The sequence below is a fragment of the Sphaeramia orbicularis genome, unplaced genomic scaffold (assembly GCF_902148855.1).
Source record: "Sphaeramia orbicularis unplaced genomic scaffold, fSphaOr1.1, whole genome shotgun sequence".
NCBI classification, from domain to species: Eukaryota; Metazoa; Chordata; class Actinopteri; order Kurtiformes; family Apogonidae; genus Sphaeramia; species Sphaeramia orbicularis.
In genome coordinates, this window is record NW_021941439.1 from 1 (window position 1) to 20000 (window position 20000).

General features: G+C 38.2%; 1 protein-coding gene across 1 annotated transcript in view; it reads right to left on the minus strand.

The window, feature by feature from the left end:
- Positions 1-6: 6 nt before the first annotated feature.
- Positions 7-20000, minus strand: part of LOC115415734 (WD repeat and SOCS box-containing protein 1-like) — a 34637-nt gene continuing 14643 nt past the window's right edge. The window contains 7 exon segments of the mRNA XM_030129376.1: positions 7-380; positions 383-441; positions 2851-2958; positions 7462-7575; positions 8963-9135; positions 13058-13158; positions 16998-17129. Of these exon segments, the coding sequence (XP_029985236.1) occupies positions 283-380; positions 383-441; positions 2851-2958; positions 7462-7575; positions 8963-9135; positions 13058-13158; positions 16998-17129 (785 nt within the window). The 3' untranslated portion in view covers positions 7-282.

Below are 20000 nucleotides of genomic sequence, written 5' to 3' on the forward strand. Positions count from 1 at the left end.
CAGGTTGGACCAAACGTCTGTTTAAGCGGCAGAAGGCGGTTTACACTGAAATGAGGATCACAGACCGACAATGACTGACAGGCGCTTCAGTGGATCCTGACCCTTTGGCGGATCCGGGTCTTGGGTGGATCGGGTCTCCTCCTCTGGTCCTGACGCTTTGGGGTTTTTTTTTCTCCAAAGAAAAGAAAAAAGCTCTGAATATAGTTTGTGTTTTTGAGAGGCGGTCCAGCTGACTGCCAAAGGGGGCGTGGTCAGCGGTGGGGGCGTGGTCAGCGGTGGTTGTTAGATGACCTTGTATGTCAGGTAGTCTCTCAGCGGCGTGGGGATGGCCAGGGCCTCCACCTGTCGGCTGCTCATCACCCTGCGCAGCGCCATGCGGTGTGCTGAAGGCTGGCGATGCTGCGTGGACACGCCCAGAAGTGGACGCTGCCGTCACGGGTTCTGAACAAACAAAACAAACAAACAAACAAACAATGACAGGCGGTCAGTGCACGGAGACGCCAAAGGGGGAGGGCGTTTGTGAACAGGGCTGAGAAAAGATCAGTTCTGCAATAAATTGCGATATTTCATTTCACAATCCTGTATGGAAATTAAAAAGTACTGTATGAATATTTATAATTTATTCAAATGCAGATATGGACGAGGTTCATTTTTGGTTTTCTTCATGGTTTATATTTTATTTATTATTCTTTAACACTGTTTTATTCAATAATGGTTCTTTGAATCCTCCTAAAACACTTTTGTCTGAGAGGCAGATGGGAGTTCCTTTGATGAAATCACACCAGGGATGGAACCTTTACCAGTAGAACCATAACGGACGTACAATCAGACGTTAGTATAGTGTTTAATTCTATTCTCATGAGAACTGTGTTTGATTAACACACTTTAGGGAAAAACCCTCTGTACAGATCTGCTTTAATGTCAATATTTGAGTATGTTTGATTTATTACAGTTTAATTTTCTATACCTAATAATTTAACCAATATTCACTTTTAAAGTCTGTGAAAAGGTTCGTTAAACATCTGTGTGTTATGTATAGCAATAAAGTATATACATTTTCAAAATGGATTTCATTTTTTTTGTGTTGTTCTGTCCTTTTGTGTTTTTATAGTAGGTTAAAGTGAAAAAAATAATAGACAGATGATCTAGATGAGTTGTGCTGAAAAAAACAGATCCAAAACTGGGTATAGTAAACATTTGTTTCTATAGTATATAAAGGCCAACAATCAAAAGGACTGAAAAACAGACAGAACAGACTCCGACCACTAAGGGTTAATAGGGGAATGTTTCTGGACACAGAGGGACAGTGGGACTATTGTTTTATTATTTTATGTTTTTTTTTCATCCAACTTGGTTCAATTCTTTCAGTGTGATCATCAGTACTTTTGAACATTTTGAGCACAATTTCAATAATACCCCGATATAATAATAATAATAATAACTGATATGAAATTTTCATATGGTTCCATCCCTAGATCAAATAAAAATCCTGTTCTGATGTTCGTTGTGAACTAATAGAATCTGAACATTTGAACAGGATCTGAAACTGGAATGTCTGTGAAACAATTTCAGTTTGAACATTTTGGTGATAGAACATTAGATCCTGTTGGGATCAAATAAACGTGTTTAGGGCTTGTGCAGATTTATGATGGAATTCAATTGTTCAAGGAAATAATCATTTAAAAAGAAACAAACATAAAGTTGCCTTTTTAACAGAATCATGACATATGGTATATATGGTATGGTGACCCTACTGTTGGCAGTTCTGCAGTATCTCCAGACTCTTGCAGATACACAGCCCTGTTTCTGAAACAGCGTCTGCAGATCCGCTGAAATCCACAGACTCAAAAAATGTCATGAAAACCAGAAGGAACGTGGGCGGGGCTTAATCCCCCTGTGCCGCCCCCTGGTGGACACAGGTCATTGTGTTTGGGGTCGGTGTGTTTTGGTCCGTTCACAGCTCCTGTAGTCGTTTTACTACTACAGTCGGCTCACTTGGTTCCAGTTCCAGAGCAGTAACCTGTTTTTAACTGCACAAAAACATCTGTCTGTAAATACTGTTACATATTCAGATGGTAAATCACTGGACTCAGTCAGCTCAGGCTCCTCGTGTTTGTTTAACACTTCTATTTCTATGCATTACCGAGAAGACGCTAATAGCATTAGCATACATATGGGATTTCCATGTATTTTAGCATCATGCTAATCGCTATCATTAACTGCTGTTATTTTTGTATGTTGGAACTGTAGCTGACTGTAAGCGAATGCTGTGTTTTGAATTACACATACAAAGCACTGACAGAGTGTGTTTTCATGTTCTACATGTTTTTACACTTCACAGTAAAGATCCAAAACAGCAGAAGCTTCCTGGGTGTTGTTCTGTGCACACCTGTGAGCATCTGTACAGCTGTTAACACAACTCCTGCTCCGCCTCACTCGTCTGTTCTGCAGCAGACACAATACGTTCCAAACTTCAGCCATATTTATAGAAGTGTGTTAAAAACACACGTGTGGTAAACAGTTCAACTGCAGAAGTGTTGGAGGGAAGGTGGAGAATCTGTCGTACATCACACACGTTTTTGGGAAATGGGGCAAAATAATTGGGTTTTGGGAACTACGACCTTATTCTGAAGGTCACCAGTACTTCTGTCTGCGTTCTATAAATAAACCTGATGGGCCGGGCCTTCTGCGGCGCTCCTGTAAAAGCTCCGCCCACCTTGGCTGCGCTGACAGGACGGGCTAAAGGCCAGCTGACAAGTAATCTGATACTCTGAGTCCAAGGGCCCGAGCACGAGGAAGGCGTAGTTACTGAACAGGACCTGTCTGAGCGTGTGCAGGAGCGTCTTACACCCGGCAGCGAGGACACTCCCCTCAGGACTGAAGGCACAGCAGAGGCCGTTGGACAGCGGAGCGATGGCCTCAGGAGCACGCTCCTCTGTACTCCAGAAACGAACCAACCTGAAGCAAACACACACAAGAGTTAGACCACATGGGCCCAGAACGGGAGGTAGACCACATGGGCCCAGAATAGGAGGAGTTAGACCACATGGGCCCAGAACAGGAGGAGTTAGACCACATGGGCCCAGAACAGGAGGTAGACCACATGGGCCCAGAACAGGAGGAGTTAGACCACATGGGCCCAGAACAGGAGGAGTTAGACCACATGGGCCCAGAACAGGAGGTAGACCACATGGGCCCAGAACAGGAGGAGTTAGACCACATGGGCCCAGAACAGGAGGAGTTAGACCACATGTGCCCAGAACAGGAGTTAGACCACATGGGCCCAGAACAGGAGGAGTTAGACCACATGGGCCCAGAACAGGAGGTAGACCACATGGGCCCAGAACAGGAGTTAGCCCACATGGGTCCAGAACAGACACCAGGTCCACAGTGCTTTAGAAACCATCACAGGTAACATGGAGACTTTAAATGTGCGAAACATTCTCTATTTGAATCAGATTAATTGTTAAACTAATGACCGTTAAAGAAAGAAACAAAACCAATAAAAAAACAATAAAAATCTTATTGTGATTTGTAGGATATCACCAGATTCTTGCCAATACCAGGGCTGTGTATCGCAACAATCTGGTGATATCATACAAATCACGATATGAATATATCACGATATATCATGATTCTGTTAAAAGGCATTTTGTTTGTTTTCTTTTTTTAAATGATTATTTCCTTGAAGAACTGAATTCCATCATAAATCTGCACAAATCCTAAACACATTTGTATTTGATCCCACAGGATCTAATGTTCCATCACCAAATGTTCCAACTGTGTTCAAACTGAAATTGTGTTTTTCCAGACATTCCAGTTTCAGATCCTGTTCAAATGTTCAGATTCTATTAGTTCACAACTAACATCAGAACAGGACTGGAGTTCAATCCAAACAAAGGAATGAACATTACTGAATAAAAGAGTGTGAAATAAGAACAAAATTTAAAAAACGACATGTTTTTTTTGCTAAATTTAATTTGTTTTGATCGTGTAATAGTTTGCTGTAGTATGTTGCAAATAAAACGTTAATTTTAGGCAACATTTAGGCTACATAATGTAATTTTTATCAGTAAGTTTTCATTTTTTATCAATTACTAGAAATTTCAGGTGACCCTATTTGAATTCCAGGTGACCTCATGTGGGGTCCCGACCCAAGGTTGAACAACACTCCTTTAAGGTGTGAAAAACAGGCTTTCATATTCCAGACTTGTTCAGACTTTCCAGACCTGCACAAACACACTTGTCTGTTCGTTCGAGTCCAGACAGAATCCTCAGTGTTTGTTTGTTACAGTCGCTTCCAGGGAACGTGAGCTGTGGAACTTCCTTATTTTTATCGTCTACAGTGTTTCCTATCTACATGTTTTGGTGAAGAACTCCTAAATGACTGCGGGGGTTTGTTTTTTTCCCCTCTTCCTCCATTTTGTGGAGCTGCTTGTCTTCAACATATTTTCCCTAGTGTTTGAGCGCTGGCCCAGCAGCAGTCACAGTGATTAATGTCCGCCTTGTGATGGTCCATGTGACCCGTCCAACAAACACACATCAGTAACTAGAGCCTCGTTAAGACCCCAGGACTGGAAAAGTCTGGAAAACACGTGTTGGTGAACAGCCAGGCTTTTCTGACGCTCATTCATTAACACTACTGAAGTCCATCCACACTTACCAACCAGAGCTCTCATTCTAGACCTGGACTAGGAATGGAACCATTACCTGTATAACCATAAACGGCCGTAAAATTGCGACAGTTAGTATTATTGTGTTAAATTTTAATTATCATGATAACCGTGTTTGATTACTGCACTTTCTGGAAAGAACGCCTATGTACAGATCTGCTTATTTGTCAAATATTTGCATTTATGCATTTGACAGATGCTTTTTTTCCAAAGCGACTTACATGGGAAAACCACAAATTAAAAAATAAATAAAAAATAAATACAAGAATAGATTAAAGACATAAAGCAGCTGTACATTAAAAAAGTGTCGTACAAAAGATTAAAAAGCAAAATTAAGACCAAAAATACAACAGATTAAGAACACATAAAAACAGCTGTACAATTAAAACAGTGAAATAAAATACCAAGTAAAACAACAGAATAACCATAATAATACATTTAAAATGGAATGTTTGACAGTGCTAGGATAGGAGGTGCTCTCGGAAGAGCTATAGCTTAGTATAGCCGAGTATAGTTTTAATTTATTACCATTTTAATTTCTATACCTAATATTTGGAACCAATATTCACTTTTAAAGTCTGTGAAAAGGTTCATTAAGCATCTGTGTGTTATTTATGCAATAAATTATATACATTTTCAAATTGGATTTTATATTTTTGTGTGTTTTTTGTCCTTTTGTGTTTTTATAGTAGTTAAAGTGAAAAAATAATAGATGATATAGATGAAGTTGTGCTGAAAAAACAGATCCAAACATGGGTATAGTAAACATTTGTTCTATAGTATATAAAGGCCAAATCAAAAGGACTGAAAAACAGACAGAATAGACTCAGACCACTAAGGGTTAATATGTGAATGTTTCTGACACAGAAGGGACACGTGGGACTGTTATATTATTTTATTTAAAAAAAAAAAAAAAAATCCAACTTGGTTCAATTCTTTCAGTGTGTGTATCAGTACTTGTTGAACATTTTGAGCACAATTTCAACAATACTGTGATAATAATGAGAACCGTGATCATTTTGATCACAATAACCGTGATTTGACATTTTCATATGGTTCCAGCCCTAACCTGGACATCCTCAAGTTAAAGAATTGAAGCCAGCTTTTATTTTGTCCGCTGTTCAAGTGGTAAACTGATTCTATCCGACATCTTACAGGCCGCAAGAGACACCCACGCCTCTGAAAGTCAAACCCCTGGATTTTTTTTTCTGTGATAATGTTTAGAGCAGAAACTAAAACTGAAGGTCAGCATTATTACAAACCGGATGGAAAATGTGCAGACGAAGCCTCCGAGTCACAGGACTGGAGGATCCTACGACCTCAAAAAAGAGGAAGGAGCTCCAGAGCAAGGTTCCAATAGGTTTGGATTTTTCATTCTAGTTTAGTTTGATTTACTTTGGAATTTTTTTTCTCTAATTCAATTTGTTTTAATTTGTTTTTAGAGCAGGTTTCCTAATTTTTATTAGTTTTCATTGTTTTTCTAAAGGCTTAGTTGTAGTTTAGTCGTAGTTTAGTTGTAGTTCAGCTGTAGTTCAGTTGTAGTTCAGTTGTAGTTCAGTGGTCTCTTTTCTCTTCTTCTCTGTGCTCCTATTCAAATCAATCCCAGACAGGACTCTGCTGCTTTAGTCTCCATGTTTCCAGGTAGAGTGGGGACCAGAAGACGACTGGAAACCACAAGTGACGGAGCAAAAAGTGTCGTATGGAGACAGCACAGAAAACAGAGAGGGAAATAAATCCATTTAACATCAATCTGACATTGACAAAGACCAAAATGAATTTGATCCAGAATTTTTATCCGTTTTAGTTTTATTAACAATACAGTTTCAGTTATCTTTTTTTTTCTTTTAATTATAGTTTTTATTTATTTCAGTTAACGAAAACGTTTCTTCAATTCTAGTTTTGGTCATTTCGTTAGTTTTCGTCATCGATAACCTTGTTGCAGATGCACTGATACAGTTGTACCGAACTCTTAAAATTCAAAACCATTTCAGGTTATTAATGTTGCCTTCAAGGACGGTGTGACAACACATGTCGAGTCGACAGCGGTGTGATCCGACTGGAGCGGCCGTCCCATCTTTGAATAGCGTCAGGGTGGTTTACGTATCAGCTGTCATGAGGAAACATGACGCTGCTTTACGTAATGGCTGACCTGCAGCCATTTGAGGACACGAATACTCTGAATGTAAGGCCTGGGCTGGTTTTACTCCGTTCTCATCCCCATTAACTAAACCACCGACAAATTCACTATAAAAACACACACAGGGAACTGGAATGGAGTTTGTGCCAATGTAAGTCTTGTGAAACTCTGGTTGTTTTTATTCCCATGATGCACCACACCCCTTCACCTGTCTTCTTCCCCGAGGTCTGTTACCCATGAGATACCCATGAGGAATAGAAATAAGAGTAAAATACCCATGAGAAAATAGAAATAATAGAGTAAAATACCCATGAGAATATAGAAATAATAGCGTAAAATACCCATGAGAATATACAAATAAGAGTAAAATACCCATGATAATATAGAAATAATAGCGTAAAATACCCTGAGAATATAAAATAAGAGTAAATACCCATGAAATATAGAATAATAGCGTAAAATACCCATGAGAAAATAGAAATAATAGAGTAAAATACCCATGAGAATATAGAAATCAGAGCTTGAAAAACAAAAATAAACTTCCACCATGTCTGCATATGAATAAATACCGAAAAATATTGATACAGTATTGTGAAGTGAAATATTGCGATAACCGATATTTCCTCCACCCCTGTTCATTTCACGTCTTACTTGTCGTCGGTGATGCTGGCGATGTGGCGGCCGTCGGGGCAGAAGCTCACGGAGCGAACCCAGCGGTCGTTTGCACCGCCTGCAAAAATAGGCGACGGAGGAGGGAAGAGATGCCTGAGAAAAGAGAAGAGTGAGCGTTTAGAAAGGGGTTAGTCAGGAGGTGTGGCAGCTGTCTGACAGGACTTCAGCTCAGTTTTCTGTCATCGCATGTTCCCGAACAACGGAGGATCAGCAGAAAAGACTGAAACCGACAGCAGGAATGTCACAAACACAACACAGATGAAACATCTAAAATGAGGTTTCATAACAGCAAGAAGTTTAGAAACGTAAGGAGAAGGCAAAGTTTTATCCAAAAAAAGGGAAGCGACTTGGTGTTGTTCAGACACACTGGAACCAAAGAGACAGATTCAGATACAACTGGACCTGGACTTTATTTTTCATTATTTCTTTTTTTTTCCACTTTTTTTTTTTTTGGGGGGGGGGGTCAGAATTGTAAACACTTTCAAGCACTTCAACTAAAATTCAAACACTTTTCATGAACTTGAAAACACAACAATGAAATTCAAGTATTTTCAAGGATTTCAAGCACCCGTACCAACCCTGTACACTAGGGCTGTGTATCGGCAAAAATCTGGTGATACAATACAAATCACAATACTGGGATCACCATACAATATATCCTGATATATCATGATACTGTTAAAAAGGCAATTTTTTAAAGGTTTTGTTTCTTTTTTAAATGATTATTTCCTTGAAGAATTGAACTACACTACAAATATATACAAATACTAAACACATTTAAATTAAGAATTAAGAAACAAAACCAATAAAAAACTGCCTTTTTAACAGCATCATGATATATAGTATTGTGATTTGTATCATATCGCCAGATTTTTGCCAAAACTAGGGCTGTGTATTGGCAAGAATCTGGTGATACGATACAAATCACAATACTAGGATCACGATACAATATATTATGATACTGTTAAAAAGGCAATTTTTTTTGTTTGTTTCTTTTTTTAAATGATTATTTCCTTGTAGAATTGAATTCCATCAGAAATCTGCCCAAATACTAAACACATTTGTATTTGATCCCAACAGGATCTAATGTTCTATCACCAAATGTTCAAACTGAAATTGTGTTTTCCAGACATTCCAGTTTCAGATCCTGTTCAAATGTTCAGATTCTATTAGTTCACAACTAACATCAGAACAAGATTTGAGTTCAATCCAACAAAGGAACAAACATTATTGAATAAAAGAGTGTGAAATAAGAATAAAGAAAAGAGAAAAAAAAAGAAAGACAAAAAAACCACAAAAATTAACATCCACAATATCTGCATTTGAATAAATACCTAAAAATATCAATACAGTACTTTTACATATCGATACAGTATTGTGAAATGAAATGTATATCGCGATATATTGCAGAACCAATATTTTCTTCCAGCCCTACTGCCCACATGAACACATTTCAGAACAGCCTGTGTGTGCGTCTCACCCCAGTTCCAGAAGGACGGTGGCCTTGTGATGGTCCCAGACGATGACACGGGTGTCATAAGAGGCGGTGGCCAACAGCGCCCCATCTGGTGAAAACTCACAAGACACCACATCATTGTGGTGGCCCTCCAGCTTCCGGATCAACGTGTATTTATCCATGTTCCATAGGAACACCTGCAACGTGAAGACAGGCCGGTTATAGCCCATGGAATGACTGGACACAGTACACATGTTTATGTCCTATCTGAAACTGACTGTGACTAATATGCACAAAGCATTTACACATTAAATTATGCAAAAAGAATTACACAAATTAAACAGTTCTGCTCACATTCTGCTCAGTGTCATTCTAAAGCTTTGTAACCTTAAACCAGGCCAAACAAAATGAAAGCACATGCTACACAAGCAGCAAGGCTACATGTCAAAATGCAACACTGCACCAATACTAATGTACATTACATGTGGTTTTGTTACTGACTACAACATTAGAACTAACCAAAGAATTAATAACATTAAACTACACATGTATGCAGGCTTTAATATATTAACAGTATATTACATGAATACTTGTATTATTGGAATGAAAAGTCTACACAAAAAAAGAGAAAATAAAACAAGTAGTAACTTAAGGTAACATAATGTTACTCCACTGGTTTCCCCTTTCAGTTTTAGTTCAGTGTGTTTACAAAAGGCTCACACCTCCGGCAGAAGCCTACGAAGAGAGACAGATACTGCAAGAGAAAAGAATATTTTATGGCCAAAGGGTTCACACCTCTGGCAAAGTACACAAAAGCACACACACACACACACACACACACACACACTGGTAGAAATGATCATCTGTCAAATATGGACTTTTCTAAACCAGCCATAGTTCTAGTTTTACAGGAAATCCTGACTTTTATGTTGTTAGTCTGTTCTAATGTCATGTATTTGTGATTATTCCTCTTTTCAGTTTTCTTATTTCCTTGTTTTGCATTTTCCCCCCGTTCTGCTCAAAACAATATCTTCTTTGTTAGTGTATATTTCGCTGCTCTTCGTTTCTTAGTACAACTATGAAACAAACTGAATTTATTGTTGTTCCACTGTTGCTGCCAAGAGCAGAGAACCCCCTTTAAAAAAAACCTCCACTTTATAATGGCCAATGTGTGGACACTTTAAACTGAGAACAGATTTACTCTAACAAACAGAAGGCCCACAGGTACAGCACTAGAGCCTTTACACATTAAGGATAAATATGAACAGTCATGGTAGACTTGAATATTAAATGGATCATAAAGGAGTTTGGTGAAACAGGAGCAGCTGTGGGGGGGGGCAGTTTAAGCTATATGGCTGGCTGATTTGGTTTTTTAATGTTACATGTAAGCTACATACATTCAAAGTGACAGTAACAGAAACCCTACCCAGGTAACAAAAGAAAAGTTAGCGTGTGTAGACAGTGGGCGGAGCTAATAAAGGGTAAGGGTGGGGTTTGGGGAGGGGGGGACATGGGTGGTACTGAACTACCAGTTGAATGATAGTTTTACACTGAAAATGTTGAAATCAATAGAGGAACTGGCGACAGCAGAGGTAGACAGACACGGAGCAGCACCTACGTACAGATTGGCCTTGCGGCTCAGGTGCCAGGCTGACCCTGGCCAGGCCTTTGGACATTGGACACTGTGCGTCCCCGCTTACACCGGCTGTCAAAATGTCAGCGCGGCGCTCCCTTCAAAACCAATCACACACTGAGCTCTGCCACCACCTGTGACAGGGAGAGCAAGACACATACTGTAGGGACACACACAGCCTAACAGTCCAAGCACCATGCCTACACTACCACCATCAAGTACAGTAGAACATTAGAAGAGGAGCTGAACCACTGCGCTATGTGGAAGCACTAGACACAGGTCTGACCTAAAGGGGCGGGACACTTTCAGGACGCATTTTTCATCCAATCTGTTAAACCTCAGTCATATCCTCAGTATCATGAATCTGTAAGTAGGGCTGTGCAATTAACCAAAATTCAATTATGATTTTGAGTATTACACTCAACGATTACAAAAATTACCTAATCGAGAAAAAATGATTATTAATTTTGAGTTGTTTTAATTCACACGCACGCCAAGTTACCATGAGCTGCTGGGCCCCGCCCCCCCTCTAAGCTACAGCTGCCAGCTAGCCGGCAGGTCCACCCCACCAGGTCAGTTGTACGTAGCGGTCTTGAAAAATGGCAGAAGAATCACAGCAGAAGCACTGGGTAAACAAAAAAGGCAAGTCCAATTCAACTGTATGGATCACTTTGGGTTTGATGAAGACGAAGAAGAGCAAAAACACATCATGTGCAAAAAGTGTTTCGTAGTTGTGTCCGCACCGACCGCTAACACAACAAACCTTTTTAACCATCTAAAGTTTAACCACCGCCACCTTTACGATAATCTGATGAAAAACCAAAACACACACAAAAAAAAACAACAACTCCGTCTACAACTTCATCCGCAATGCAATCTTCAATCTCCGAATCTCATTACGCCACAACTCCCTACTCCTCAACATCAGAGACACCAAAAGAAAAACAGAATCCCTATCAGATAACCATTTTTAATAATCGTGATTTCAATTATTGCTAAAATAATGGTGATTATTGATTTTTTCCATAATTGAGCAGCCCTATCTGTTAAGTCTTTCTGTGATTACTCACCTGAATCTCTTGCATTACGGTGAACAGTTTCTTAGTTCCATCCACCACAAACAAACCACGTGTTTACATTCAGAGCCGGGAGGGAACTGGGCATCTGAGGAATTTTGTTGCGATGTGCATTGTGGGAAGCGAAGGCTCGTGCAGCTGGAACAGACATGATGCTGAAACGGCAGGAGCTCCCTTCCCTCTGTGCATATTCCTCCAGCTGTTTCTGCGTCGTGTTTGTTTCATCCATATGATAACATATGGTTGTGCTGCTGCTGTCAGGCGGCTGCACGAACCTCCCTTTCCCACAATGCACGTCGCGACAAAATTCCGCAGATGCCCCAGTTCCCTCCTGACTCTGTAAACACATGGTTTGTTTGTGGTGGATGGAACTAAGAAACTGTTCACTGTAATGCAAGAGATTCAGCTGAGGAAGGACAGACAGACTTAAGGATTCATGATACTGGAACCAGCTCGACTCGACTCAGTATTCCCTCAGACCGTTTCCATTCCAGGATACTACTGACTTTACAGTACCTGGCTGTCATAGCCATGCAGCACGTTATTTCCGTGTCGTCTGCTCATAGTTGCTGAAAACTCGCTCGTTGTGTGTTGTCTCGTCCGAATTTATACATCGGCCACCAAAGACTGAATCTCCTGGACCGACCCTGGTGTAGTTTTGGGCTGTTCTCATGTGGATTAATGGACCCACAGATTTACTGTCCACTAACGCATCTGTTTTTTGTAAAGGGGCGGGTCACAGAGACAACTGTCTGACCAATCAGTGGTCTGCAGTGTTTACACGTCACAGTTTAGTATCGCTTGGAACCTCGGCGGAGGTGAGACCAAAAAACTAGTACCAGGTACCAGATTCCAGGTCCTTTTACGTAATGGAAACGCAAAAAGGCCGAGTCGAGTCGAGTCCAGTCCAGTTCAGCCAATCCCACGCAGTGGAAACATGGTTTTAGGCTATGACTGAGGTTTGACAGATTTGATGGAAAAATTGGTCACCAAAGTCTCCTGCACCTTTAAGGACAGCACAAAAATGGGAAATAGCATTATTAAATGTAATAACTGTGGGATTTATATGGGGAACTGAAGAAGTTTTAAAGCCAAAGTGTACATTTGAATGGGCTTATATTTAACATAGGTGTTCAGCTGCAGGGTTACATGGACTAGGAACTAAACTGTTGTTTGCATGCAAACATCAGAACACAAAAAGCCTCTTTTAACCACTGCAAACCAAACACAGTCTAGATGCAGGTGGTTGATCTTGTCATGACACCGAGCACAGTTTGATCTTAGGTGAAATTAAGGAGGGCGGGGCAGATTGTTGTCATTGGTACATTCATTGAGCATAACTGAACACAAGCACTAGCACACAGATTAGCTACAAACCAACAGACAGGACAGAGGAAGGGCTGGACTTACCGCTTTACCTGCGCCCACTGAGCACAGAATGGAGGAGTCTGGGGAGAATGCGCTGCAGTACACCCAGTTCTGATGACCACGCAATACTTTGACCATGTTACCTGGAAGACAGCACACAGTACTCAGATCTGTGCCGAAGTACGACTAGGACCTTACCAGGGTCAGCGAAGGAACATATGAGACGTTATGTAATACGCTTCCAGAGTGAACAGACTTTATAGAAGAGACAGTACATGACTAGGGCTGTAAGAAAATATCGGTTCTGCAATATATCGCAATATTTCACTACATGATACTGTATCAATATTTAAAAGTACTGTATCAATATTTTTAAGTATTGACTCAAATGCAGACATGGCGGAGATTCGTTTTTGTTTGTCATGCTCTTCTATTTATATTTTATTTCTATTCACATGGGTATTTTTCTACTAACGTGATATCGTAGGTCATACATGTAGTTTTTTGGAATTGATAAAGGTTATTTTAATCATCCTAAAAGCAATTTTTCCTGTCTGAAAGAGTCAAATGTTATATTTTTTTTTATTGGGAATGCACAAAAATAATGTTCTGATGTTAGATGATTCAGGGACTGAACACTGTGGATTCGTTTTGCAAAAGAATACGAACATTTAAGGAGGATCTTCAACTGTAATGTCCGTAAAACATAATTTATTCATTTATTTCTTTATTTGTGTGTGTGTTTTCTTGTACAGGTAAAGCCCCATGTTCAAACTTCATTTATCCAAATGCTGCACTATAAGTTTTTCCAGGAAATAATCTTTTAAAAGAAGACCTAAAACAAAAAATATTGCCTTGTTAACAGTATCGTGACATAGCGTATCCTGATCCTAGTATTGTGATTTGTATCGTATCGCCAAATTCTTGCCAATACACAGCCCTACACACGACATGTCCAAAAGTCTGTGGACGCATTGAATCCAGGTGTTTGTGTTCTAACAGGACTATAAGATCCAAAACAATAAGGACTAATGTCAGAATAGAGTTGGATATTATGGGATAGATATCATCACCTCAGAGGTGGTTTTGACTTAATGTCTCTCAACACTGATTTTTCCTTTTTTTTTTGTTCTTTTGTTTCACACCTGTGATTTTCTTCCAATGAGATCAAGTCAAAACCATCTCTGAGGCATTTTGGAAGCAAAAATAATAATAAAAAAAAAAAAAAAAAAAAAAAAAAAATCAGTGAAATACAATATCTATCCCATAATATCAAACTATTCTGACATTAGTCCTTATTGTTTTGGATCCCAGAGCCCTGTTAGAACAGAAACCCCTGGATTCAATGGGTCTACATCTATCTATCTATCTATCTATCTATCTGCTAATGCTAGTAGTTGTGCATATTAGGATGGGTCAAACTTACAGATGGAATTTCCCTACAGGGATAATAGCAAATCCACATACAGTATTTTTAGTGCATTTTACTCAATTTGTAGTGCATTTTAGTATTTTTTTTAGTGCATTTTTGTGTACTTTAGTGTATTATAGTGTATTTATTAGTACATTTTAGTGTATTTTTTGTGCATTTTACTCAATTTGTAGTGCATTTTAGTATTTTTTTTAGTGCATTTTTGTGTACTTTAGTGTATTATAGTGTATTTATTAGTACATTTTAGTGTATTTGTTGTGCATTTCACTCAATTTGTAGAGCATTTCAGTATTTTTTAGAGCATTTTTGTGTACTTTAGTGTATTGTAGTGTATATGTTAGTGCATTTTAGTATATTTTTTAGTGCATTTTTGTGTACTTTAGTGAATTGTAGTGTATTTGTTAGTACATTTTAGTGTATTTTTAGTTCATTTTGGTGTATTTATAAAATATTTTTTATCTTCTCTGTTTATATTGTCTCGTGCTGCTGTAAATTTTAATTTCCTCTTTGGGGGATGGATCTATCCATCTATCTATCCATCTATCATCTAAAAATATTTATTGATGTGCATTTCAACAGGTTCAACAGGCCTGTTCTGAATATTTTTTATAGTATTATCATAAAACGTATGTAAATATAGTACATTTAGGCCTGTTCTCTACATTGTCTCAGTAACACTAGGCAGTTTGTTTTGCATATGTTAGACTGAGCCAACCAACTGTACATATACACTACAGACAACATCACGTGCACCCAGTCTCAACTGCCCAGTGAACCTTTTCTGGGTAAATGTCGGTCAGTGGGCTCCTGTAGTGACTCTGGCTCTAAGGCTCCTCCCACTGGGGCCAAATAGCCAATAACAAAGCAGGGACTTCCCTTTCATCTGTCACTGGCTGGATTTAGTCTGTAAATCACAACATTACAGTTAATAAATACCATCAGGGCCTTCCCAAAAGTCCTGGGCTCAGTTAAAGCCACAGGCTGTTCAAAGCCCTGGTATTTCCTTTTCAGCCACACCATGTGAACCCCCCCCCCCCGTTTTCTGTAACTGGCATTTATTCATTTCCAGATTAGTTTAGTTTCATGATCTGCTGCACAACAGGAGGGTGGGAGTAGTGAAACCAATACAGGAAGAAAGTAGAAAGGGCTGTAATCCAAACACTCCAGAACTGGTGCAGACATTCAAACAAGTCCAGGGTTCTAGACTCCTGTTCTGTCAGGTTCCACATTCAGTCTGATCTGATCTGCAGTGGACCCAACCAGGAAAAGAAGAACAGAAGAACCCAGAAAGAATGACAACTGACAATTTACGTCTGTGTTTTGGTGCAAAAAAAAAACCATTAAATGATGAAAATATTTGCTTTTATAAACTATCCAAACAAAAAGATGTGAATAACCTGAAAAAACGGACATTTCTTCAGTAAAATCAGTGTAATTTTCTCAGTCTTCTTCCTCCACTTCTCATTAGTCCATGTGCATTCTGGATCAGATCTACAAAGACACTAAACACTGAGGAACAGGAAGAAAAGAGTTCAAACTGGACTGAATTTAATACAGACATTTCAGGTTGGACACATTTGTTCAGGTTAGTCACAGTTTATTGGTACAGGAGAGTTTGGAAATGTCAGTATTTTCAGAATTTAATGTTATTTTTTGCACTAAAACAAAGACAAAAATTTGAAGTTGTTAATTTAAGATTTATTTTAGCTTAGTTCAAATTTTTTTTTTCTCTATTCAAGCTTATTTTTTTGCTTAATTCAAGATTTTTTGCTAAATTTAAAATTGTTTTGCTTAATTAAAGATTTTTTTTGGCTTAATTCAAATTTTTTTTTACCTAATGGACTTTTTTTTAACTCAAAATTTTTTCCTTAATTCAAGCAATTTTTTTTTTGCTTAATTTAAGATTTTTTTTGCTAAATTTAAGATTTTTTTGCTTAATTCAACATTTTTTTGGCTTAATTCAATTTTTTTCAACTTAACTGAAGATTTTTTTTTTTTTTTGCTTAATTTAACATTTTTCCCTAATTCAAGCTGAAAAAATTTGGCTTAATTTGAGGTTTTTTGCTAAATTTAAGATTTTTTTTTGCTTAATTCAAGATTTTTGCCTTAATTCAAGCAATTTTTTTTTTTTGCTTAATTCAATTCACATTTTATTGTTACAGGATAGTTTGTAAATGTACATATTTTCATAACTTAATTTTATTTTTTCTACTAAAACAAAGACAAAAATTTGAAGTAGTCATTATTTATAGGCATAGAGTAATATTTTTTTCACATCAAACCAAGAAGAAACTATGGAGTCATTATTTTTTGGAGGTTATAATGGTATTATTTTATTTGAGATCATATTGGTCTGTATGTGGCTGTGACATTTTTGCACTTTGTAAATTCATCCCAGGGGTCGGATTGGAGCCTTTGGGGGGCTGCATTTGGCCCCCGGGATGCATGTTTGACACCCCTGGTCAAGTAGTTTCATATAATCCTGCTCATGATGCGGGTGAACACACAACCTCTCTGTTCTAAATTAAAAACATAGAAGAGTTGATATACCATCGTCTTTCAGGTCCCACACACGCAGCGTCTTATCTCTGGACGCAGACACCAACATGAGGCTGCCGTCGGGGGCAAAGGTCAAGTCTCGGACGATGTCAGTGTGGTCCATCAGGTTCAGCAACAGTTTTCCTGCAACAAGCCACCAGAGGATTCCTTTAAGAAATACACTACATTTAAACCCTGTCAACGATGAGACTTTGTAGAAATTACAGAAAAAGAAGTCTGCAATTTAATTTGAAAAAAAAAAAAAAAGACATGGGTCAGATCCAGCTAAAGTGAACACCAGTGTCATAAATTAAAGTTTCTCCTATCATTTACTTATCAAGTAGACTCATTTTTTCGCTTCAGAACTCTATTTTATGGAACTGTTTACACAATGTCAGTATCACTGGTAGAAAAAAAAGATTGAACTGAGTATGTAAACTTATGCTTCTGACATATATGTAAATGAACTATTAACTATAATAATAATAATAATAATAATATTTGTTCACACTCATATGTAAATTTACTATTAACTATAATAATAATAATAATAATAATAATAATATTTGTTCACACTCATATGTAAATGCACTATTAACTAAAATTATAATATTTGTTCTTGTATCAGTGATATTTTCAGTCTGTGAATCTGTTGAACTAATTCTTCAACAGTACATGAATATTCAAATATTCATATATTCAATATTCCAATCCAATTATTAGTCCAATATTCTCTGTTATTATCTGTATAGACCACAGCAGGAACAGAAGCTAAGGCCTGTTTTCTTTTTTCTATAGTACCAGTGCTGACAGTACCCAGAATGCCTAGTGGATTCACTGCTGAACATTCACAGCCCACACTGAACCCTGGGTTTGTTCCAACACTGAGACTGAAACGCACCGAACAAGTTAGAGCACATTGGTATTTACACTCCAAACACAGCCTGAAAAGCTGCAGGTCAGGAAAACGTGTGCACGGTGTGAGACGCACTTGATTCAGAGGCTTTTGTTGAACTTTCTGAGCAGGGATCGGTACCGAACTCCAGTACAAAGTACCGGAGGACCAATAAGTTCAGATGTCGTTGGTTTTCATGGCAGGACAAAAAATAGAAAAAAAAAAGACGAGCACCAGTGGACACAGAGCGATAATTCTTTGACATGTTCAGGCAGAGTCGCTGTAAAACCTGGTGAGAGTCTGTCAGATACAGGCAGAGAAACGCAGTGAGGTTTAGCCCATGGTTCATCTGCTCTGTCTGCACAACGCTAGCAGCCTGGAGCCAAAATACCAACCCAGTCAAGGATTCAAAGTGCCCCAGAGTCACAGGTTGTTTCATATGAACTGTCCGTCACAGACTAAGCAGGAAGACTGACAGATCTGGAGGAAAACGACAACACTGTCAAAATCCTGACAGTCCTGTATTCAGATTTATATTTACAAATGACGAATGGAGGACTATTGTCTTCAGCAGTGAGTAATTTATATATACATACAGGGTGGGGAAGCAAAATGTACAATATTTTGAGGGAGGGATTGAAAGACAGTGTATGACCAATTAGTTTAGTGAAAGTCATGACAATTTATTTGCCACAAGAAAATGTCCATAATAGAAAATGTTTTTATTCTATGTGTCCTCCTTCTTTCTCAATAACTGCCTTCACACGCTTCCTGAAACTTGTGCAAGTGTTCCTCAAATATTGGGGTGACAACTTCTCCCATTCTTCTTTAATAGTATCTTCCAGACTTTCTGGTAATAGTTTTGCTCATAGTCATTCTCTTCTTTCCATTCTAAACAGTCTTTATGGACACTCCAACTATTTTTGAAATCTCCTTTGGTGTGACGAGTGCATTCAGCAAATCACACACTCTTTGACGTTTGCTTTCCTGATTACTCATATGGGCAAAAGTTTGTGAAAAGGTATGGATAATAGTGTTAGGTATGATTATGACATCAGTATATGTTTGGGTTCAAAACAACTGACGTAGTGTCTGCTGAGAAAAAACAACTAAATGTTCAGTGTACATTTTGCTTCCCCACCCTGTATATATATGTATGCATGTGTAAATAAATAAATTTTATCATTAAAAAAAGAAAAAAAAAAAGTCAGAATCTATGAAAGTGATTAGCTCAAAATGACACTTTTACACTTCCCTAATAAAGAATATTAATTATATATTAATTAGAATGATAAGCTAAAATTAGAAAATAAAGAACATAACTCCATTCACAATTTAGACCAGGGCTGTCAAACATGCGCCCCCCCCCCCCAAAGTTCCAGTCCGACCCCTGGGATGAATTTCCAAAGTGTATAAATTCCACAGTGCAGGCTGTGGAACTCATTTTAGTGTGGGTTCCACATCCAGACCAATCTGATCTACAGTCCAATAAGAACAGCAGAAGAACCCACACAAAAGAAGGACTGCAGATTTACTACTGGGTTTGATGGAAAAAATATTACATTATCCCTATAAATAATGACAACTACAAATGTTTGTCTTTGTTTAGTGCAAAAAATCACATTAAATGATGAACATATTTTCATTTCCAAACTCTCCGGTACCAATAAAATGTGACTAACCTGAACAAATGTGTCCAACCTGAAATGTCTGTATTAAATTCAGTCCAGTTTGAACTCTTTTCTTCCTGTTCCTCAGTGTTTAGTGTCTTTGGAGATCTGATCCAGAATGCACATGGACTAATGAGAAGTGGAGGAAGAAGACTGAGAACATTACACTGATTTTACTGAAGAAATGTCCGTTTTTTCAGGTTATTCACATCTTTTTTTTGTTTGGATAGTTTATAAAAGTAAGTATTTTAATCATTTAATGGGGTTTCTGCACTCAAACACAGACATAAATTGTCAGTTGTCATAATTTATACGTTATTCTGTTCTTATTTTACTGCAGATCAAATCAGACTGAATATGGAACTTGAAAAAACAGGAGTTTCAGAGCCCTGGTTTTAAACTGTAACCCCAGAACAGAACTGATGGGCAGTATTGATAAAATATTTAATA